The sequence below is a fragment of the Manacus candei genome, unplaced genomic scaffold (assembly GCF_025592945.1).
Source record: "Manacus candei isolate 608988 ecotype Guabito, Panama unplaced genomic scaffold, ASM2559294v1 h1tg000026l, whole genome shotgun sequence".
Lineage (NCBI taxonomy): Eukaryota > Metazoa > Chordata > Aves > Passeriformes > Pipridae > Manacus > Manacus candei.
In genome coordinates, this window is record NW_026138074.1 from 676757 (window position 1) to 700927 (window position 24171).

The following is a 24171-nucleotide window of genomic DNA, read 5'->3' on the forward strand; positions in this document are numbered from 1 at the left end:
ACCAGGGCTGAGTAGAGAGGGAGGATTTCCTCCCTTGACCTACTGGCACTGGGAGATGGAAGAAGGGGGGAGATGGATGGAAGAAGGGGAATGAGTACTGTGCTCAGTCTGTGAAAACCAGGCTTTTCATTAAGGTTTCACAGCTATGGTTGCCTTACTTAATTAAAGTATATTTTTAGGAAAAAAAAGTACTTAATTTTAAACCTTTGAACTTAAAAAAAAAAAAAATCCCAAACCAAACCCAACCCAGGCCAAGTACCTGTAAGGAATTAGTTTATTAAAAAAAAAAAAATACAGCTTCAGGATCCAAAATTGTAACAGCAATAATTTTGTGTGTGTGTGAATCTATTCACCCAGTGAGAGTAAAAGGGAGAAGACAGCTTGAATTTTCACCGCAAGCACCTCTTGCTGTGGTCAATAAAACTCTCTGCAGTGCCGTGGTGAGGGAAGAGGCAAAGAGCCATCAGTGCTGAGGAGAGGTGATACCTGGGATGCAGCACTGGAGAACTCCAACGACAGTACATCTCAGACCCAGAGATCCAGATCTCAGAGATCCAGACACAGCAGTGAAGACTGGAACATGACACTAGTGCAAACTGACATTGAGCACAGTGTGAGATCATCAATATTTAAGCGCAGCAGAGCACGATCACCACGTGCAATGAGCAGACACAAAACGGAAGCATCCTTTGAGCGAGAAACAGTTTCTAAGGAGCAACTTGGGAACAGTCTACTCCAATACACAAAATGTAACAGAGACGGTACATCTAGAAAAAGTTGAACGGTTTATTGTCATTTAGGAGTACACCATTTGTGATTTTAGAAATACAGACTCTTTGCAAAGCACTGAAATACAGATGCCTTCCAACTTCTAAACCCTACATTATTCTATGTCTTACAAGCCTTTTATATTAGCAATTCAAGTTTGGTCTTTGCTGCAACAACTTCTTCACCAAAGATGCAACAACTTAGTTCTGACTGCAAGACAACCGAGCCAAGTTTCAAACTCTACCTGCCAATGAGCCATCAGAACCATTACTTTCAAATATTGAGTCTATGGTGTTCTCGTACTTCGTGCCTATGAGGGAGTTCACCTTTAAAAATTTTAAGTTAGAGGATTTTCCAGTTAACCACCAACTGGTATTTCCATTACAGCATCTAGAAGCAAACAGATACTTTGCAAGACTAGTGCTCATGAACAGGTTATGTTTTCACAAAACCCAGAGAGGCCTCCAGAAACATTCAAGGTTAAATGAACAGTTGCAAAAAAAAAAAAAAAAACCAAACAAACCTGTACATATTTTCAGTCATAACACAAGGGAACACTGGAGTATCAGTGTTTTGTGTTCTAGCTTCAATAGTGACAACTGTGCTAGTCCTAGTAGTATTCTACATGTTTCTCCCTTCCCCCCATTTAAATTTTATATTCGCAATCTGAATATACAGCTGTACTTACAGGAAATATTAAACAATGCACAGCGCCTTAAGCAAGTTCCATGTCAGGTTTTGAACAAACCATATAAAATTAAGTGACAAAATAGCTTAAAATTGGTCCTTATTTTTATACAGCTTGGAAGCACTAAATTTAAAGACATATTAACCAGCATGAATTAGTCAGTAGCTTTTTTTTCCTCCTTTTTTTTTTTTTTAAAGTGTGTGTTACAGTATCATGCATGAAAAGCAAGCTGCTGCTCCCAAGTGCAAACTTGGAGTTTAGACTGAACCTTTCTCCTCAGGTTATTCCTCCTTTGATAAATTATTTCAATATAACCAAGGATAGAAGCAGCTGACTAGCAAAACAATACGAAGTTCACCTTTTATGTTGTAACCCATTCTTAAAAGTAATGGAATACTTTGGAACTTTAGCATAAGGAAGGTTCAATAAACACTGCAAAGGACTTTTACATTCTTTGATTCTGTTTACATCTTTAGAAAGAAAATTCTATATTTTAACTTGCTAACTACTGAATTTTCATATGGAGACTGCAGTATTGAAACAGTGCAAGACATTTGCAACTTCAGGAACATCCAATTACACTGCCCTTTCACCCAACAATGATTAGCAGAATATTGCATCAGTTTTAGATAAACAAGACAGGACAAAAACCTCACTTTAGAATAGCATTAGAATTCAAAAAACCTTTTGTATTTAGTGAAAAGAATCCACACACAAATTTGCACGAAGGACTCCTTAACATGGACTCTATCACAACAAATGTAATCCAGCTCTAAGTCTGGACCTAGACTTTTCATTGGTACAAAGCCATATTTGTTCAGAGACCACTATCAGATGCTCCATTATTAATGTTTCAACATTTGGGTACTTTGACACATGAACAGCATCAGAGCTCTCTCCTGTCAAGACCAGAAAAAGCAGCTGAAACAGCCCAGCTGGACCACAAACTTAAGCAATCCACTTAAGCTTTAAGATGTTCCAGACACCAAAAAGCTGACTTTTGCCTTTGCATTACCCCAGTAAGAGTGGAGCCCCATCCACTAATGCAATATTCCAAAGACCATTGCAACTAAGACTGTCAAATTAGGTCTCAGTTGAAAGCTACCACCACCACAGGACATGGTTTCCTTACCCCCACCCCCCAATGCCAAGGAAGAATGTCCAACAGAGCTCTACTTGGTGTGGAAAGCAGGTCAGTAGAGACTCCAAGTGTGGCTTGAAGAATCCTCAGTACCAAGCCGCTTTCCACACACACAAATTCAGTCCATCTTCTCTTTCTGGACCAGCTTGGGTGCATCTACAAAATCCTTGCCATTATAAAGGATGATAGCAAAAGTTCCAAAGCTTGCACTTCCCCAGAAAAGCACATAGGCCAATGTCTCAGTCCATGTATCACCTGTGAAGAAGAGTGAGATAAACCTTTTAGTTCATTATTTCCAGAGTTTACTTCAGTCCAAAAGCAAAATATTTCAAGGCCTTCGTCAGAGATCTGTTGTCAAATGAAGTCAGAAGTTTTTCACAGGTCTTTTTCTATTTCCTTAACTAGGAAAAAATTGTGTTTGCCACACAGTTCTTGGAACACATCAAACAGACATCTGTGGAAGTCAGTCAAGAACTCTACTGGCACTAATGTTGGAAAATTCAAGGAAAAAGCAGAAGGCAAAAACCTTCACCAATCCTAACACAGATTTAGATTAAGGGAACATCCACCAGAACAGGCTTATGCCTATATCTGACTGCTTTGAACTGTACTTCTGCCCAAAATTACACAGCCTACAATAAAGCTAGATGTCTACTCGGGTGCAACTAAATTTGGGGACAACTAACTGTCCCTTAAGTGACTTCTACACGTGTTTTAACATTGCTTTATGTAGCACCTCATTTTTTTTCCACATTACTGATTTAGTGCTAATCCTCAAACACTTTTTAGAATGATTGAGAAGCAGAATCACAGAATCTTCTGAGTTGGAAGGGACCCACAAGGATCATTGAGTCCAATTTTTAAGTGAATGGCCCATATAGGGATCAAACCCACAACCTTGGTGTCATTAGCACCATGTTCTGAACAGCTGAGCTAATCTCAGGGTCAGCAATTTTATACTGGTAACCATTTACATGAAGCTCACACAGAAACAAGCCAATTTTATGGAATTAAAACCAATAGTGACTTACCAGCCATTAGCAAACAAATAATGCACATGGAGAAAGCAACCACCATAATAATAGGCAACTGAGGAAAGAGAAAAAGAATAATCACTTGATATAGCAGTACATTTATTTCTTAATTTTCTTCAAGATGGGTTGTACTGCAAAGCTATTTACTTGCTTTACAATGAAGTTGCTTTAATTCTCAATTCACCAGCATTCAGGTACAAATAAAAGTTTGGATAGCTTCAAAGTTACTGAACGCTTTCTAAATTATGTTAAGAATTAAAATACACCTTCTGTGCATTAGAAGAGATTGAGGTTTGTGTTTTGTTAAAAAAATCCCAAACCCAAACACCAGCTACTAGTGAAACCCATGATGTCCCCAAATCCCATTTCACAACATAGAAGGGGGAAGGTGAAAAAAGAATAAAAAGTGGGGTTCTGCATGAAGTGTGAGAAAAAAAAAATCTTCCCAAGATTATTCTGCAGAAGGAAACAGTCACTGATGGTGACTAATAGAATTTCCCCCTTTCCGCTTGATGAAGCAGATTTTTAAAAAGCAAGCAGCAGTTTTTCCAATACCTCAAGGACACTCCATTTTCTGTCAAAGGAACAGTCTGGGTTTAATCCTACAAGCAGGTATTATAGAAACATAACCAGATTATAGGGATGCTTCATGACTAAACAGACAAGTCCTACTTAGTCATGTGAAGCAAGTAACTACTAAATGGTTGTACACATTTCTCCAACCACGAATAAAGTCTCCATACTCACAGCTAAAAATTTCCAATCTTTCTTGACATGTAGAGGACTAGCAGGTTCTACTTCATCCACTGAATAATTTCCAAGAAAAAGATCAATCGCATCCTGAAAGAGAAAGGAAGGGCAAAAGTTAAAATGCACAGCCACATTTATCAAATACACTTCCCCACAGTTAAAAACTGAACTTACTTGTCTAAATCCATCAGAAAAATTGTTTTTGTAGTAACGTATTAATGAGTTCCAGCCATCCATTATTAAGCCCCACTGAGTTCTCTTCCCAGTTCTGCAAAAGGAAGTTGTGAAAAGTATTTCAAATATATAAATCCAGGAAGATAATTTCAGATTTACAGTTCTGTCATTATCGAAATGTGTATTATGTTAAATGAATATCTGCATGGAAATACAATTATCTAGTGCTCCCTCTGCATTATTACCAAACATGCTTGTAACAAAGTTTCAAAATAAAACGGCACTTGTCTCCATCACAGAATATAAATGTGCCTCTTCACAGCACACTTCCTTGGTTTTATTTTCAGATAGCCTTTTCTTCCTCCATATAAACACAGAGAAGAATGGTGTTCTGTAGATTTTAGTCTGACATTTTACCAAGTGAACCGCTGCAAAATTCATTTATGGCCTAAGTCCCAGATTAATAACTTTCTCAGATATGAAGACTTAAAGAAAATCCCAAACATGCCCAAAAACCCAGAAGGCCTTTACAAGAAAGGCTGACTTACCTTGTGTAATCAGTCTTTAAGGCACCAGTTCCAGCATATTGTTTGGCACAAGCATTAGCATTATCAGCCCATGCTGTGGATAGGAAGACATTAAGAAATATTAAGGAAGTTATGTACCCTGTTGGGAGAAAAGTTATTGTTTGAACTCTACAAACAGCCTACCATTTTTGTAGATTTTCTCAAAGTCGGCTTGCTCTTCAATTCTCTGTCCAACATGCAGAACACCTAGCCTCTGAAACAAAAAGCATGCTTTCAGAAAAAGCTGTATCTATTAAACTAGAGTCCAGTCAATGCATTTCAAGTAAGCAGTACAGTAACTCCAGTATGCCAGCTCTTGCTGTAGTGTTAAAATTACATTTCTGTTCCAAACAGAAATCACCTCTCCCAGCTTATTAAACAAGAATAAAATATTTACCTGAAGCTGGGCCTGAAGAGATCGGCGTGCCAATAAGCTCTGGATCACATTAGTCCGATCAAGGCAGTCCATGCAGTTACTGCGGAATATTCCTTCCTGCTGGGTCACAATTTTACCGTCCGAATCCACTAGAAAATAACTAACACATAAAAGACACGTAAGTATTTATAGATAACAGTCCATATAAATCACAGGTTTCCAGAAGTAAATATCCTAACAACCAAAACAGAGTTATCTTGAGCATATCAAGTGTTCTTGGCCACGTCTTTGAACTTTGATTCCTCCTTCTCTTTGATTCTTCCCCTCCCATGCTGAAAAACAACATCAATAGATGGAGAACATTTAGCATTCACTCTTACCATTTAGAAAGCCAAACAGCAAATGCTGGTTTATGCCACTGGAAAGCAGCTTCCAAAAATCAGTGACTTACACTTTATTTATTTTTTTTCCAGTTATTTTAGTGTCCCAGCTCCACAGATATCAAGATCATTAGCAGAGTGTAACAGCACAAGTAAGCAAGTTTGAATATACCTGGTCACAAGGTTCAATCCAGTTACCACTGCATAAAAACTCATGTAAGTTGTCAGGCACACTTCTTCCAGGAAGGTATTGAGATTTTTCACAGGCCACTACTGAAATCTGCTGCCATCATGTACTATTCTCTCCATTATGAGAACATCTGGGGGAACCAGATGTTCCCTCTTGCAACTGCATATGCTAATTCTGACCTCTGTCTTTTAAATCCACTAACCAAGGTGTTTCCAGTAGCTGATAACAAACAGCTCATTTTAAATATGGAATTGCATGCAAGTATTCCAATACTGAGCTGGTAAATCAAAAATGCCAATCTAGTTATCAGCTGGATATGTGAAATGGGATAGAATTCCACTAGTTCTGCCACAGCATGAAACTTCCAGTTGTCTACAGATTTACAGGTCATATTCTACATATTAAATTAATATGTAGTTATGAACTCTGGATGCGGACTAGCATATGATCCACTATTACTGTGGAACATTTTAAGATTATCAAGTCTAGAGACTCAAAATTTACTTTGATCAACCTTGTGTTGTCTTTTTAAGAGCCATTTTCATCATTCTTGGAGAACTAGTTCTGTTAAACCATGATTGTTCTATGATTAAAGCAGACAATAATACCTGTGAAATTTTCATTTTCTCCCTTTCTCCCCCCAAGCTTTGCCTAGAACTGATATTAGAATAACAATAAATTATCTTATTAACCAGAAATGACTACTCAAGTCCTGCATCTCCTACAATTGCTCTAAAAAATTTTAAAAGCACCTCTTCAAACGTAGCTATTCTTTCTGACAGATCTTTCACAATTGGATTTAACCTGCAGAAAATAGAGTTGTTTACCTCCCTTGGGGTTGCAGAACTATTTTCTAAGATAAAACCTCAGGCTTTTCTGTTCCTATTTAAACAATAGTCACACTAGATATAATAAAAAGGCAGCCTAATCTTGAGGAAGAGTCTTCAATTTTTTTTATCATTTTAGAGATGCATGACCTTTTCTTTTCTCTATTTTTCTTCATTTCAAGGAAATGTGGTTCTTTTCTAAGCCTCCTATGGCAGGTGGCAGCAAACAAGTTATGGGATTCAGCATTAATTCTGAGAATAAATGATTCTTGCTGTATAGGAAAAACTTACAGTCTTATTTCTCCTTATTTGAAGTACCCAAAGCCAATTTATCCTTCAGGTCTTCATAGGTCTTTAAGACCTTTTTTATTTTTTTTTTTGTGGTGGGCAGAGAATATCCATTATCTTCTGATTAACTTATACTATTCCCATAGCCTTTATTCCAAGCAAGAGATTTCAGTAACAAGACTATTCTAGTCCACAGCTCACCTCATTTTATTTTGTTAGGATAGACTATGCCACTGCCAGTGTTGTAATGTTTTAGCTGATCTACTTCATGCTTTAGGCACAAGACTTCAGGAATAGGAAGAAAGCAATCAATCAGGAAAGCAGAACAAAGGAAACCATTTCCCTAGCAATTTACATATCTAGGAGTAGCAAAGACCAAGAAGTGCCTAAAAACAACACACTTGTGGGACTAAAGATTTAAATTGATTTGGACATTTAGTGTACTTTTATGACTTGAGAAAATGAGAATGTTTCCTTGTGGGTTACTTATGTTAGCAAAGGCTGATGATCAGTGCTGTGCAAGATTTGGTGCCACAACAATGTGTGTTAGAGAAAACACTTTTATAGGTGCCTGTGGGAGGAGCACTAAGTGTTCGAGTGTGACAGAATAGTTTGCTGCCAACAACACATGGAATTAGTATTGGGTAAAAAAAATATCACTTAAGCAGACTTCTTAAACGGCTTCAGTATGCAACTTCCTCTAATCTTTAACACAACCTTACAAAGGTAGCTCTTGTCACAATTCAGTGTTGCTACACTGAGACAGAACAAGGGCTCTACAACTTATCTCCCCCACCAGATCTCTAACCTTCCATGTGCTATGAGCAAGAGATCAGAGACATGGAAACACTGATGTACACAAATCCATCTTCATGGAAGATAACAGATCTGTCTCACTGTGCCTTAATGTAAGACAACAGCAACTATGAGGAAGTGGTCTCATTTCAACAGTACAGAAGTGAAAGAACTGCAGAGCCTTACCTAAACTCATCTTGCTGTTCTGCTAGTTGATCCATCAAAATCTGAAGTCGATCCCACCTCATCCGACTGCACTCTTTATGGAAGTCAAATGCTACGTACCTGGTCAGAGAGAAGCACCTTTTCAGATCATATGTACTGCAGTAAGGGTTTCAGAAAACTCAGCAAAAGGCTGATCTATAAAACAGGTAGTGACAGAGGATTTGTTTTTCTTTAGCGATGGCTTCCAGCAAATCTATAGATTTTGTCAGTGCTCTGTAATCTTCCTGAAGCTGCATCCTATTTAGTGTGCATGGTGACATAATTTACAATTCTTTCCAAAATGCAACCTCCATTCCAAATTACTCACTCTATGCTCTGGCTAGTAGTTTTCTTCCAGAAAGTACACAAGGGATATGAATCTTATTTCATCTCATTTCATTTTTTCCCCACTGGGATTCTTTTACTCTCCTCTCTTCCAAGGAACTGCATTGGGAACTTCAGTTCATTTTGACACCTGTGTCTAATTCAAATTGCAACATTCTTTCCTGGCACAATTCCCTTGATAGCTCTCTAGAAACCTGAGACAGGTTCTCTTTGAACAGTTAATCTATCTCTGTCAAGAAAATGGAAAAGCTATTGACCTGGAACAAGATTTTAACAGCCAATTAGTTTCTGCAAGAAGTGCTCTAAATGAGTAGTGCTTGATTAAACATTTGTATGTATATGTTTACTGTGAATTACAGGGCATTACACTCCTCCCCTCAAGCATTTGTAATCAAAATGTTATGATTTGACAAGATTTCAGGACTATGTGCATGAAGAAAGATGGTATATACACACTGAAACAAGTAACTGAAGACTCAAGTCTGGCAGATAAACATCATTAAAACCAATTAACAAAGAAAGTGGATTTTGGTAGCAACAGTAAAATGAGGTTGCCAAACACTGCTTTGGAACATACAGAGAACACCCTGACATAACTTTACATCTTTGTTTCTACCAGATGACTTTATAGCAAAGGTGCACAGAATTCCACAGGCTTTGTACAGCTAAAGTATCAACACCAGCCTAGGTGTGAGAGTGAGCAAAGAGCTTATTTTAGAAGTGGTCTTTTTTAATAAAAATAAAAGAAAAATACACATCCACACACCAACAGCACACGCAAACACACCTCTGAGGGTAGTAAAAGCAGCACACAGAAGTGAAAGACATCTCTAACTATCCTGGAGAAAGCAGTAGGACATAAGCAGAAAGGAGTTTGGAAAAAATTCAAAGTATGTCAGGATTTAGAAGGGAATCTTGAATATAACCTGTAATTCCTTACTTATCCTCAGACAGAAGTGAATCCTTATTAAAACAGGATGCCTTTGGCCTAGGTGGGATTTTGCCCTTTAACATACATGAGTGATGATAACATGGCACAGTAATTTCAAGGATAAGGCAGAGGCAAGTATCTGTGGGAGTTGTATGTTAGCCCTCCCTCCAGAAGTTAATGAAAGCAAGCACAGACAGGTTGTAAAATTGCATACTGCACTCAATATTCCCACAAAGAGATGGAATTTCTCATGATTAAACTGCATCTCCACTCTCTTGGCCCATTAGTACACTGAGCTCCAGACATTTAAATTACTTGTTCCCCTCACTGTTCCCTCCTTTATCTCATCCTGTTTCGTTCAAACTCAGCACTCACTCCCTTACTAAGTTAGCAATGTAACCAAGCCCTTTTGCCAGAAGCTAGTTCTAGAGGGCATGATTGTCTTTCTCCTAAAATGCAGATGATTTCCACAGCTCTCATTGCATACTATGACTCCAATACTGGCCTTATCATTGCCTCTGAATTTCCTTCTTTATTCTGCCTGTCTCCTCTCTTTGCCTCATATTTGCTTCACAGTCTCAATTCTGCTTAGAGTGTGAGCTCTGAGTTAGGAAGGGGCATGGGTCATTTGCAAGTTATTTCATAAAAATGAAAAGCAAACAACTCAGAGGGCTGGAAAAGGCCCTGAAGAACTGACGACTCTGTGGGATTCAGAGGCAGTGCTCAAGTAGTAACACAGAATGTATCATTTCATATCACATGTACCTGACCATTCCATTTGCCATGCTGTTCACCATTTTCGCAAATGTTTGCTCAAGAGGCTTCTCTGAACCTTTTTGGTTAACCTGGGAAAAGGGGAAAAAGGAGACAGTATTACTCAAAGCTTGCTTAAAAGAACAACAACTTTTTCAGGGAGAACAAGTGAAAGCATACCAGGTTGACAATCATTTGCTTTCCATAGCTAATTATTTGCGAGTCAAAATGTCTTTGGAAGCCATCCATCTAGAAGAGAAAAGAAATGTGTTGACAGATCTGTGCTTTACAAGAAATCTCCATTATCATCTTTTTGATGGTTCTTACAACTAAGAAAAGTGTTTGATGTTTTCTATTGTGCCAATACATTTCTATTTTCATCCTCCCAGTTCATCCAGCTGTCCTTATTAAACATGCTACAGATAAGGAGTATTATGCTGCTACTAAAACTGTTGCAAATAAGATCCAAAGAGAAACTACCCCCACTGATGTCTGGATTTTTTTCAGTCTTTGAATTCATTGTAAGGAGTACAAAGATTCTTGCTACTACTTTCAAAAAAATAAAGCTCAACTTAGTATTGCTGATTTTTATTCTTCTGATTACAGTTTACTACCCTATCACACAAAATAATCCCAGAAATTTATTAAAACCCCCAGGACTCAACAAACACTCACATACATGATTTACTGACTTGCTGATCTGTGGCTTTGGTTTATACTTGAGGTTTGGTCTTTGAGACCAGAAAAAAGGAATTGATCCACGGGTCTGCAAAAGAATGGAAATGGTTTTAAACAACAGAATTTACAAACTCACTTGACATTTAAAAATAAAGCAGACTGGTTTATTTTGTTAAACTAACTCAGTCTGTTTGTTTAGTTTTGTTTGCATATCTTACATAAAATCTATGTTTAAAGACACAGACAGAGTGATTTATCTTTGTATCTTAAGCCAGTGAGTAGTTCCTTACGGTGACTTTACCTGAACGAACGATGCCTTGCTCCCCTTGTAATGCACAATTTGTTCTGTTTCAACAAAGTTAGCAGCATGCCCTTCTGAATCAATACCTATGTGGGAAAAAGACCTTGTTAACAAGCCCATGCTGCCTGCAGAACAGTGACAGTACATCAGCAAAAGCCTTCCTTTCCCCTCCCAGTAAGTCCTCACAGAAAGCACAGAGCTGCCGGACGATGTTAAATTAAATACACAATGTTTAACATGATCTGCACCAAATTTAACTTGCAAAAGAACAGTTCTGCTTAACGTATTTTCATATTTCTAGCATTAGAAATTGTCATTTAATAAGAAATGAAATTCCAGTGCTCTGACACTGAAATATTCACAATTCACTACAAAACTTTTGCAGTTATCTCTAGGAGAATAAATGAGTCAGTTTTAAAAAATAAGAAAACATGCTTTGGTTCCTAATACAGGTTCCTAATATTTTCTTTGGAGGAAGGACCTCAAGACAAACCAAGCATTTTTTTTGTGCAAGTCATTACACAGCAATTGCTCTTAAAGGTAAGTCACATGTACAGATAGAACTTGCATTATTTTTGAAATAAATCAATTTTCTATTTTACCTCTTACATAGTAGCGTACCCCAGCCCTGAAACAGCTTCTTCTGGAAACAAGCAGCCAGTCAAAACACTTGCCATTAATAGAACAAGAGTGCATAGTGATAACTAATGAATAACACTAAGGAAAAACTCAACATTTCATTAGGATATTTTTATACATCAAGAGGTAGGAAACATCAAGGAACCAAGTGACTACATTCAAAGAAGTTTGTAAATATTTCTCACACCAGCAGCAGTTGAACAGTAAACTTGAGAGATAGGAGTAGTATTAGGACCAGTATGCACATCGCAAAAAGACTCCCTACAGCAATGTCACTGATAAACAAACATTAAAACTGCTGTAATTTTGAAAAAACTTTATTCTAAAGAAGATTCATCTGGGTCTTATGGTCCTTATTAAAAAAATCCGTCTCATCCATAATTTTATTAGACTCCCTTAACAGTTTCTTGCCCCTATTGCTTTTAACAAAAAATACCACTTCAGAACTTTTTTCTAGGCTTTTAAAAGAGTGAATATCTTGGGGTGTATATCTTGCACTCATAAGTGCAACATACACCACATTTACAAATGCCAGAACTAGCAGTAACAGACTGGCTCCACGCAAAGAAAAAGAATGAACATGCACCAAGTCTCCAGTGTGAGCTTCTGACACAAGAATGGTTTCCTGTCCAGGCTACATACCCAAAGTGGAAGATGCACCATAACCTGGGACTAATCAACAATCAGGGGCCACTGACAACCAGTTTCAGTTTTAGTCTTGTTCTGTGCTGCTTATAATGGCGCTTATTTGGTAAGCTGTCAAGTCTAGTAGAGACTTGTCATAGTCTAAATTTCTCCAGGTAGGTTCCCCAGCTTTGCCTCTAAAAACTGAAACCTACCACTTTAAAGCAAGCAAAAGATCAAAATGGTCTTTTTTTTTATTAGTATACTGCAGTCTTCTACTCTTTGAGGAAGCCAGATACTTTGTCTCAAGGTTGGTAAAGTAAACAAGATATATTTTCCTTTTTCAAAATAGCATATTTTATAGTGAAATTTAGATTCTACATTTATGAGTAATTTATGATTCTGTGTCACACATACACTAAGCTACGTTAAAGAGAACGCTGACTGCATACATTGAACATCTTGATTTATATTTGTATTTATGCCAATACTGTTTGTAAAGAATTCAAAAAATATAGTACAAGTCAGCCCCATCCAGAATGTTCTCACAATTCACAAATTAAGGTTGAAAAATGCCTATTCGTCTGCTTTCCTGGAAAATTACTGCCAGGTCCTACAACCTTTAATTTAACATTTCTACAGCCAACAGTTTCCTGCAAGAAAGGTTACCTCTAACCTTAGCTGCTTGGCAATAGTCACCCTATCTCTGTTCTTTAAATGAGAATTTACTACTGGCAACTTCCACACACACAAAAAAGGAAAAGATGCGATTTGTTATTCTTTAGAAGGGCCTTTTTTTTTTTTTTGAGCAGCAAGGAAAATATTAAATATAGTTTAAAGTTTTTAGGTGATCAAAGTCTCAACTACCCAAGTAAGTCTGTTATTTCTCATCACTGCAAGACTAGAACCCCAGTCCACATAATTGAAAAAATATATATTTAGGTTTATGTGGGGAGGAAAAAAAAGCAGCTTTGATTTTATTGAAATAACTGCTAGTGGTACTGCAACAGTTCTGCTTAGGGCTCTTCCTAGCATTTTTATCACTAGATATCTAGTTTCTTCAAATTTCTAGGCTCTCTAAGGTGTTTGGTTAGATTAGAATTACAACAAAACATACATTACTTATGCTAATCACTTATATAGCGGAAAACAGGACAGAGGAAGGAGTTAATTGCACTCTGCCAGCAGCGTAAGTATTGGGCTGTTTTGACAGCTCCCTTTTGCTATCTTTCCTTGCCTCTCTGCCTACTCCCACAACATTTTCCATTAAATGAAGTCACAGGAAAGGAGGACTGGAGATCTGCCAGCTGCTGACAGTCCTACCAGATCGAGTGATTCCATTTGGAAGCCATTCCCTGCACACATCTGAGGGGCCTATACAATGAAAGAATGAAGCACAATGTGGCATGAATTGCTCTGTCCAGCTTAGACAGTCCATTTCATGCTGCCAGTCCAGGAGCAACTACCTGGGACTTATTGTTGATCACCACACTGCCTCCAGAAAGCATTTAGCTTACCTACAGCATACATCCCTTCTCAAAAACAAGCTGCAAAATGACTGCTTTGCTAAAAAGGCTGTTACTCAAAGTGTTGGTGCAGGAAAAGCAGCTGCCTAGGAGGAGCATCCAGGAAGCCTTCAGCAGAACTTCTTATCCTTTTATGCATCAACAGGAACATCCGTAATCACTCCTTCAAGTCAAAACTGTTCTCCTTTATTTTATATCCAAAGTAAATGCATCCTTATAGCAGAATAAAAAAGTACTTAAGCTGATGTAAGAGCATCTGCCATATTAATCTTAACCTTCAATCCCACTGAAAGACAGTTATGCAAACCATGCCAGTAAAATACATTAAGCCTTCAAAGAAGAATATTCAAGGGAGTTAACACATGAGTGTGTTATCATACAATATGTAATGTTCATATATGAACAAAGTATAACTTAATTCTGACATTGTGCTCTATGTTATCGCTGCCAACATAGTAGCAGAGCAGCCTCGCCAGCAACCATTTTGCTATTGGACTACCCATATTCAGCCCTGAGTTTTACAACACAAAAGGATACATCCATGCATCACCGGCGTAGCAAACCTATGGATCTGAAACACACAAATAATACATGTTAGAAATATTAAACACTAGCAGCCAAAAAAGATAAGTGAGTGACTATGCTTTGCCTAGAAATTTTGGGATAGTTTTATATACTTTATATGCTTTATTTTTTTGTTTAGGGTGCAGTAATGCTGAGAAAAAAAAGTTCAAGGAAAACAGCAACATATGTAATCCTTATTAGTAGGAGGGAAAAAGTGAAAGTCTAATCCTAATTAAGCAGCCTGGACAAAAAGCAAGCTGCTTTGTCCTCCTATACATAGCATTTACTCTCCTACAAACATGCCAGATATAAAGCAGTACATGGTGAAAGCCTTTTGACGTGGTATTTGCTTTACCTCCACAGTAGGATGTATGCAAAGACAGTAGTTAACACAGGATTTCATATGTATGTGATTAATACTCGTTCCAGGGTTTTTTTCCCATCCTGCCATTCCTGAATAATTTGGTCTTTCAAGAAAACTTTAAAGTTTTCCAGTACTAGAAGTCAGAAGTCCCACATCTCATTACCTAAAACTGTTCCTGTAGCAAGCCACCTGTAGTCTATGTTAGGCCATGCTTCCCCTCACATATCAGTTATCTCCCTTTTCAGCTTCAGTGTTTTGCCTCCTACGTCTGTTTTCACTAACCAGCCACACTTGGCTTTCTTTGCTGTTCTCATACAGCTTCTCTCCCATTTCCCAAGCTTTGTTTGCATAGCACTATCCAAACCTCATACCCAGTCATATGCCTCCAGAATATGCACAACAGTCCTTTACTCATTCATATCTTCACATTCCAGAAGCACTGCATAATCCAGCCTTTTGGAACAGTGCTGTCTAATGTAACAGCACATCTCCACAGGTTACTGAGACAGAAATAGAAGCAGTGCGTCATTTGCTTTGATAAATGTGAAGCACTGATGGGGAGAGGAGGTTGCTGTAGTGCAGACCATTCCAGAAGTTTAGCACATCTGATGTCTCCAATAGGAAGGAGCTTAGACAGTGTGGCCACTAAGGTACTGGTCTTGTGGCTCGTGGTCATGCACTTGTATTTGCTGGACTAAGTGAACTCAAAAGGTTACACCGTGCTAGTCTTCGTTTGAGACAAACTGGAAGAACCTAAACTGTCGGTTTTACCCTTAATTACCAGGTTTATGACCTGTTCACTGGGCAAATGGGATTTAAACTGCACTCACGGAGGAAGATGTGAGACAGTCTTACAAAACAAGTGATAAGCTGAACGTTGCCTATAGAAAAAGATAACTAAGTAGCTAGAATTCAAAATGCTTCAGAAGCATGTGCTGTGCAGTGTAACTTCCGCTTTGGTTTATATAAGCAGGTATCTTCACGGCACAGTATCTTCAAATACAGACACTTCCAAAAGTCAGCTTTCTAGAAGTACTACTGAGGACATGGACATGAAGTTGGAAGTTTGAAAGCAGAAGACTCACTGTGCTAAACTAGATGATGAATAGCCACGTTATACTAGATTCTGGCTGTCTGAAAGAGACAGAATTACAAAAAACTGTTGCACAGTTGTAGTCAAAGGGTATTTGTTCTCTAATAATCTAATAATTACAAAGTGTTTACCTCTGGTTGGGCAATAAATTCTCTAAGAAGGTGTCCATTCCATACAAACCGTGGATCTGCCTGCAGCAGGAAAAAAGGTAACATGCTTTTAGAAACTGTCAATTCTGTTTAATTCAGCATAAAGGTGGTATCACAGTATCCATGCATCACACAAATTTAGGTGAACAGATACAAATGGAGATGAAATTCTCTTCTTTCATCAGTAACCTTCATGTCCTGGACTAGAAATTTAAATAGGAATAGTTAAAAGAACAGTTCTCTCCAATCTTTAAGGGTGTTGCCTGACACTTCAGGCACACTAAACCATCACCAACTGAGCTGCAGTTATTGGATGAGCTTTCCAGTCTTTGCCCTAAGTAGAAAGGACTTGAAATTACCCAAAATTTTAAGAGCAGCAGCAAGGTAAAACACTTAAAATGGGTGGAAAGTAAAAACACAAGGAGTCCTGTGTGGAACAATCTACGATTCTGAGAACTGAAAGTTAAACAATACTCGTAGTTTAAAAGACAAAAGTATTTGTATTTCACTGGATAAATGACCACTTTCAACTTCATGGATTTCCTACTTCTAATTCACCTAAGAACTGACTTGAGCACGTTGCTGAACACATTCCAGAAAGCTATAGATTAGTCACAAAAGTGACATTTGCTGCAGAACACAGTGCAGGCTCTGGAGAAGTGGCATAAATCCCAACTTTAAGATGAGGCAGGCAGGCCACACACTACTGAGGGTGACGAGGATTAATTCAAGCTCAGTGCTGCAACAGTCCTTTATCTAACAGAAAACAATGTTCAAGTCCTACTTTCAGCATCTTGAACTAGTGAAAGAACATAATACAATTCTCTGGTGCCCCCATATTAAGGTCGTTTCCTTCTGCCAGTATTGTTAAAAAGCAACAAACACACAAGACATCAAGCAAAAACCTTCACACACCAAACACAGGCCAGGCTTCCCTGCAGAGATGAACTGGAGACATCCAAAACTGCCACCATCCTTTTGATAAGCCTTTATACTGCAGTCATGGGAGTATGAAATTAAACTGAAATAATTTTAACCATCTAATATCTTAATTTACTCGAAATGGATGCCTTTTTACTGTACTTTGCCTTTCAAATAACCTTCTGGAGTGCTACAATTTTAAGGCAAACCCTTCCTTTCATGTCAGCAACTGCTCTCCATGCCAAGAACACTAGCAGAGCAGCATTTGATGATGCAAAATAGTCCCCAAATATAAACACTTTTTCCAATATTAAAAAAAAAACAAACAACAAACAAAAAATATAACACTACACTACTTCCCTAGCTTAGATAGTTTCAGTAACCAAGAGACGAAAACAACAACTACCAGCGACTCCACTGCCACCTCTCAGGCAAACAAAAAGTGCTATTGACTTCCAAGGATTCAGTATTTTGGTGCTTAGGCAGTTTAGATCTTGTTTACACTGCAGTATAGCAAGTTATCAGACTAATGATTCTGGAACTCTGAAAACACAAGAGAATTTCAAGCTCCAATTGCATTTGGTTGTTGCCTTTAAGACAAAAGCAGCAGATTAAATCCACGCTTCAAACATAAGGAATTGGAATACTTGAGACAGAATACAACATCCCAAGACCAACAGCCATAAAACCTGCAGTTCTATTTCATGTTATCCTGGAAAAAAATATGAAGACAAGTACCATTTATTCCACCTTGGATTTCCCCCTGCCCCAATTCCAGGTCAAAGGAATTACTTGCTTTCTCTCAATTTTTCCTGCGTAGTTCCTTTCTACTGCAATTAGAAGTGTTCAATATTAATATCAGAGGTAAACTTTCATTTATTTTGGATTTTTAAAATCCATTTAAAGCAGACTGCAGTAAGTACTTCTAACTACCTGATCTGGAAGTGTGACATCACATTGGAACAGATTTCTAGAATGTCATGCTGCTCACAAGCTATGAGACTTAAGGAAGGGTGGAGCAGTGTGCTCAGCCACAACCCCCAATAGTTTGGATAAACACTGATATCATTTAAACATATCTGCATAAAGTAAACTCAAGCCATGCAAAACTGACTGACAATTTCCAAGACACAGATACCACACAAAATTAAATCCTTACCCTCTCCAGAAGGCTCATTTCCTGGAACTCTGGGCTCGTGTTGGCTAATCGTTGCAGAGTGTGTGTTAGGTCGTAGGTTGTTGAGAAGTAAAACCCATCCACACTCAAGACATGGTTAAGCATCGATAAAAATACTTTATTGTCCTGCAACTGTTGAGATGAGAAAAGAGGACAGAAGAGTTTTCATATTACCATCAAAATACTTTATTCTTATAAGCTACCACTACTTTTTGAAGTGATGAGATGAATTTTGCTAGTGCTCTAGCAATACATGACATCATCCAGAGACTACCATATGAGAAGGAAACCATGAGATTGCAATTCTGATACCAGTTCACTGATAACTTGCAGCTAGCACACTGCAACCAAATTCTGCAAGAACAGTGGAGAGCAGAGAACAGTATACCTGTGAGGTAAACAGCTACTGATATCAAACTAATATTAACAACTTCCAAGCAAAAAGGAAGCCACTAGTTTCCCTGAAAACCATTCAGTCAAAAAGAAAGACACAAGATGGCAATGCAAAAGAAAGGTTATAACTTATTGTCAAGATTACCCCAATAACTAATTAACCTGTGTTCTGGTTCAAGTTCTGACTAACCTCATTCCTTTCCTGAAAGAGCATCAGATTCCTTTCCAGTTCCATTGGTTAGACACCCTTACCTGCTGTTTATCAATCTACTACACATCTGTTTTAAACAATCCTCAATCTTTCCCTCCCTCTCCAAAAAAAAAAAAAAAAAAAAAAAGGGAAAAAAAAAATCAATTCTTCCCTGCTGGGTAATTATATAATTGAACAATTCCATAAATTAAGCAAGACAGACAAGATAACAGCAATGCAGCTTATGGTAGGGGCTATCAGAATAGTAAACCTGCAAGAAAGATTTAACAGAAGCTTAAGAAGGGTGTACCATCTTAAAAGGAGCAAAAATGCACATCTGTGAACTGCAGATGATATTCCAAGTTACACAATTGAGTTTATCATCTTGAATGCCTTAATTTTATATACATCTACACACAAATACTACATCCATTCTAGTAACCTGAACAAATCAGAAAAAAGCTATAGTTCAAAGAGCTTCTTAAAAAAATTCCATAGTTTCATCACATTAGGTCCTGTGGTAATCTACATTAACATAGGATAATATTCCTCCACACTCCCGTAATCAATAGACCTACCTGAATATCAGTTAAGTGCAGCATGGTCTTTTTGTAGGACAGGATGTCAAAGTCTGTTGCTTTCCAGATTGCATGACCAAAAATCTCACCTACTTTTTTCTTTTTAGTTATTACAATAAGGTATGTGCCTGTAAGTTAGAAAGAACAAAATTTTATAAAAAAATAACAGATGCACATATTAAGAAAAGCAGTCTATAAACATACCAGAAAACTGAAATCAATAGGAAAGAGTGAGGCTTCTTCAAGTTACACTTAGAACTTTATATTCTTAAGAGTAAGGGGCTGGAGCAGAAAAAAAAAATCCACTTGCTAAGCTACCCACTTCTCTATGCTCACAGAGCTACTCATTAAGTTTAAGGAACTAAAAAAAAAAAAAAAAAGGACAAGACAAAAAAAGTGTCACCTACTCTTACTTCTGATCAGAGACAGTCTGAAAGTCTTCAGGTTTGCAAATGCAGAAAGAGGCCAATGCTCTTGAATGTGGTTTGGAAAGCACAGAGCAAGTCCAAAATACATGAAAGGAAGAATGCTTCAAAAGCCAAAAAGACCATTCAACTTATCCTGAAAAAAATATTCATCCTAGCAGGTTCAAAACGGAACAAAGAACTGGGTTTCTTTTAATAATTTAAGACAGGAAGTTTGTTGTTTTCCTGGTTGCATAAGTAACAAAGCAAAAAAGCCCCATAATTGTGGACAGTTCACTCAAAGCAATTAACTTACACATGTTGGTAAACACAACACAGTCTTATTTCTAAGCCTATCTTATTTCAGTGTCATCTTGTTTTTGAAGAAAAAGGTCACTCTTAATACTGTAAAAGGCAAAGAATATTTATATTTGTTAAAGATACTGCATTGCTAGATAATGGACCAATTTTACAGCTAACAGATAGCAGTGAACTGCCTAATAGCACTTAACTAAACATTTACTTTAAATGATACCATTTTTAGCTTGACAGCTGCATACTAACACTCAGTGCAAAGCTCTAGAGGGTAGAATGAAGAAAACCCAGCTTTTAAGAGACTTGTGTATCCTATATTTTATTTAATATTCAGTCAGATGAATAGAAGTCATTACCATGCCTGTAAGTGGTGAAAATTCCCCTTTAAAACAGTCAGAGCTTGTCAAGCACCTATGACACAGGTATCCATTACACTGCTCTTACCCTGCAAGATCCACAATTCTTTAGAATATGGGCATAGAAAGTTCAGTAGTCTTAAGATCCTGTCAGATGTCACTGCATTCAACACAATGACATTTTGCCTCTGTTGAGAATACTGCAGTGAGTGATCGTAAATTCTTTCTACATATGGAGATTTCATTCAGCATGCATGCTCCTTATTACATCATTTTTCAGACTACTTCAGTCTCATACTCTAATAAAATCTACATGAAGGATTGTTTGAGTAGCAACGCTTACTTTCCTGAAATCTTACACTTTATGCATCTGGTTTATTTACAACAGTGACTGTTTAGATCTGAACACCACTGAGACACTTAGAAAAACTGGACAGCTTATTCTTATCTTATCCCACAACTCCCTAGAACTAGAATTGTTCCATCTGCCTTTTTCTTTTCATGTTGGATTTTCTGTGTATTTTTAGGGTAGTTCGAACACAATCGTTACTTGAACAGCTGTATCTACTAGTCTATCACTCTGTCACTCAGCTATCTGTGGGTCAAGATTATTGATTTCAAGTCAAACTTCACAACTTGATTGTTGCATCAAATCCTGCAGCTAAGATTAAAACAGTTATGAAGAGTAAGTAGATGAGGTTCTCTGCACTCATTTGAAAGGCATTCCTTAAAACTCAAACAACGGTCGGTTAACCCTGCCTTTAGAGCACCTACTGGTTTAAGAGGTATATGAACATTCATGATAACCTATATTTGGATACCTCCATCCTCCAACAGCCACAAGGAAAGCCTATCAGACTGACAAAAGTGCAGTCTCTGGTACCTGCAAATACTATTTTTGCCTTTAAAACTTCTTCAGTAACATATTTTGCGTAAGTATTTTTAAAGGGCACAGTTCTTTTTTCCTTACCTGCCACCAATCGGATTGTTCCCAAAATACCAAATATAGGCCGTGTAACAGCTGAAGGGGGAACATCCTTCTTAACTGAAAAGCAGAAGAAAACAACATCAGAACTTCAGAATGCTTCCTTCATGACTATACTGGAAAACTATTAAACTCCAAAGCCTCTTGGTCAAATCTCAAGTTTTGCTAGAGTCTTAAGTACAAGAAGCAAAACCTAATGGTGAGTTGGGGGGAAGGATGTGGAAGCATTCTAACACAATTTCTTATGTTTAATCAAACTGGTCAATCAATGGAATAAATTCAAGCTCATTCATATGACAATACAGCAAGTAGACTCCTCAATAATGTATTGTCCTGCCAGCTTCCAGAAGCCTTGTTATGAAACCAGTAAGACATCAAGGATAAACAAACCGTAAGTGCTTGTGCCTCCCAGTTCTCAGTGCTCCTTCTGAGCCTCAGTCTATTTCCATTTCAGGACACACAGTTTACCTTTTGGCTTATCTCTGCAAAACTATCAACAACAGCATAGATATGGCAAGGGATGCAGTACTCCCAACAACATACCAAGAGATCCAAAAGGTATCCAAATATCAATTAAAAGTCTTAGCACGTTTAACTTGTTTAACTTTCATCTATCTACTTCTCTAAAGCAACAGAAAAGATATTAAAGAAGTTTAAAAACAAAACAAAACACCCATAACAGAGTGAAGCATTTTCCCAGAAAACCAAGAAAGACAATTCTTTAATCTCTCTGCTTTAAACACTGAACACAGGTTCATCTGATAAAAGACCAGTAATGAGAGACATGTAGACTAAAAAAAAGACTTGGGATAGCTATCTTTATAGTTTTGAAGTGACGACTTTGAAGAAGAAATTGAAATATTATACTACAACATCAAAAATATCAGTGGGATTGGGCAGGCACACTGCTTTTACATGAAGTATACAAGAGGCCTAATAAAAGACAGAGAATACTGCTTTTATATTAATACTATTGTAGTATTTCTATTTGTTTAGAGATTTGTGAGTACAAACTCTTGAATTATCAAAAGGGAAGTCTCCCATTGCCTTTGTTTCATTGTTATTTAATTGAAGTTCTTTGGTTTTATGCACTGGTTTCACATTCTTAAAAAAGTTAAACATTAAAGACATCAGCATGTTGAAAACTACTCACACTGATATTGGAATCCCAATTTGCAACACAGAATGAAGTTTACAGCAAAGGTTTTTTACTGTTGCTGTTTCTAAAGGTTTTATGAAAAATCAGGTTTCAGTATTATATAAAAGACAGCACTGGGACATTTTGGAAGTCAGAGAACCCCAGTGTTCAACACTTCGATCTTGAACTTGTAGCACCAATCCCAGCTACCTTGGATGAGTCAGTTTCCACTGTTGTAACGGGCAGTCTTACCAAAAAACAGGCAAGCACCACCACCCTGGTTACCCACAGCCAAAAGGTGCTTCAAACAAAGCTCTTTGCAGGACAGAATACAAAACACAATTTTAAAACAGTAACTAAAACCAATTCTGTCAGTACTATCTCAGTAAGGTTCTGAGGTCTTCTTGGAGTGCCAAGAGCAAAACAGACAAAAAGGAGAGAGAACATCATATTGAGAAATACTGGTGAAGAGAGTACCTGTAAGGGTGACTTCCGTGGAGACTCTATCAATAGCAAGCACATCATCTGCTCCATCATCACAGGCTTCCACATAGAACTTCTCTGGCGTTATATGCCTTTAAGACAGGAAAAATTGAATTAGTTTAGTAAAACTGACTTTGGGTTTGTTTATTCTTCACCACCTGAAGACATGAGCAATCAATTTTACACCTTATTTCAGCTGCAAAATAAAATTCTCACTGGATTACTTCCCAAAAGCCACTGATGTTGACAGTGCCAAAAAAAAAAAAAAAAAAAAAAGGCAAGTTCAGCTAATCGGTTATTGCAAAATTCATGGCTTGTTTAATACTCTTAATTCTTCTTTATTACCAGAAGGTAATGACATGAAAGTGAGTCCACTTTAATTCCTATAGGTTTGAAGTATGCCTGATAAACCAAAATCGAAACTCAAAATCAAAAGTTTTTAAACCAAAAGCTTCCAAGCATATCAGAAACTGAAGTACCACATCCCTAATGCAAGTCTAGTAAACATAATGTCCAAAGTGATAAACACACCTGTTTCACAGTAGCATTTTAAGAATCCACTGGACACAGAAAAAAATGGAAGAGTTGAAAAGTGGTACATTAATTTATTGAAGCTGGTGTCTCAACACTACCATTTCCCAGCTTTGTTAGCCAGGTCTACATGACACACACACATATGCTCCCCACCACACAAATCACACACTGACTGAATCCTGTTCAGGCTTCATTGCTATCTTTCTCTTCCTCTCCCAAACGAAATCCAAATGCAGTAAAATGGTAGCCATAAAATTAAACATAGTTTTCAGAAGTACTCCTTAAAAAAAATACCCGCTGAGATATTTGCAAAAAGCCAGACATGTTACACTGCACATTGACAGGAGAGTTTTGCAGAAGTGGCTTGTAGCTGTACACTCCTGAACTAGTGTTCTTGACTCTTATAGTGACTTTTCTTAGTTTAAGGCCTGACAAGACACAGGGTCAGAGTTTTAAAATTCTTGTTCTGGTAACAGCATAGATATTTTTAGGCTCCTTCACCCTAAATAGATCTTGTACTTCTTCACATCTTGTAGGAGTTTTTAATGC

The 24171-nt window shown here is 37.5% G+C and overlaps 1 protein-coding gene across 2 annotated transcripts in view; it reads right to left on the minus strand.

Moving 5' to 3' along the window:
• Positions 1-766: 766 nt before the first annotated feature.
• Positions 767-24171, minus strand: part of SACM1L (SAC1 like phosphatidylinositide phosphatase) — a 31092-nt gene continuing 7687 nt past the window's right edge. The window contains exons 2-20 of one of the 2 annotated variants that reach the window (XM_051789154.1): positions 23083-23180; positions 21453-21527; positions 19408-19535; positions 18229-18378; positions 16131-16190; positions 14516-14549; positions 11792-11893; positions 11190-11275; positions 10890-10976; positions 10391-10459; positions 10223-10302; positions 8164-8262; positions 5519-5657; positions 5266-5335; positions 5104-5176; positions 4556-4649; positions 4379-4471; positions 3629-3686; positions 767-2852 (exon numbers count right to left, since the gene is read on the minus strand). In XM_051789154.1, coding sequence (XP_051645114.1) covers positions 2716-2852; positions 3629-3686; positions 4379-4471; positions 4556-4649; positions 5104-5176; positions 5266-5335; positions 5519-5657; positions 8164-8262; positions 10223-10302; positions 10391-10459; positions 10890-10976; positions 11190-11275; positions 11792-11893; positions 14516-14549; positions 16131-16190; positions 18229-18378; positions 19408-19535; positions 21453-21527; positions 23083-23180 — 1732 coding nt within the window. In that variant the 3' untranslated portion in view covers positions 767-2715. Of the gene's footprint in view, positions 2853-3628; positions 3687-4378; positions 4472-4555; positions 4650-5103; positions 5177-5265; positions 5336-5518; positions 5658-8163; positions 8263-10222; positions 10303-10390; positions 10460-10889; positions 10977-11189; positions 11276-11791; positions 11894-14515; positions 14550-16130; positions 16191-18228; positions 18379-19407; positions 19536-21452; positions 21528-23082; positions 23181-24171 lie in introns of those variants that run through there. The other variant, XM_051789155.1, reaches the window with a different exon arrangement.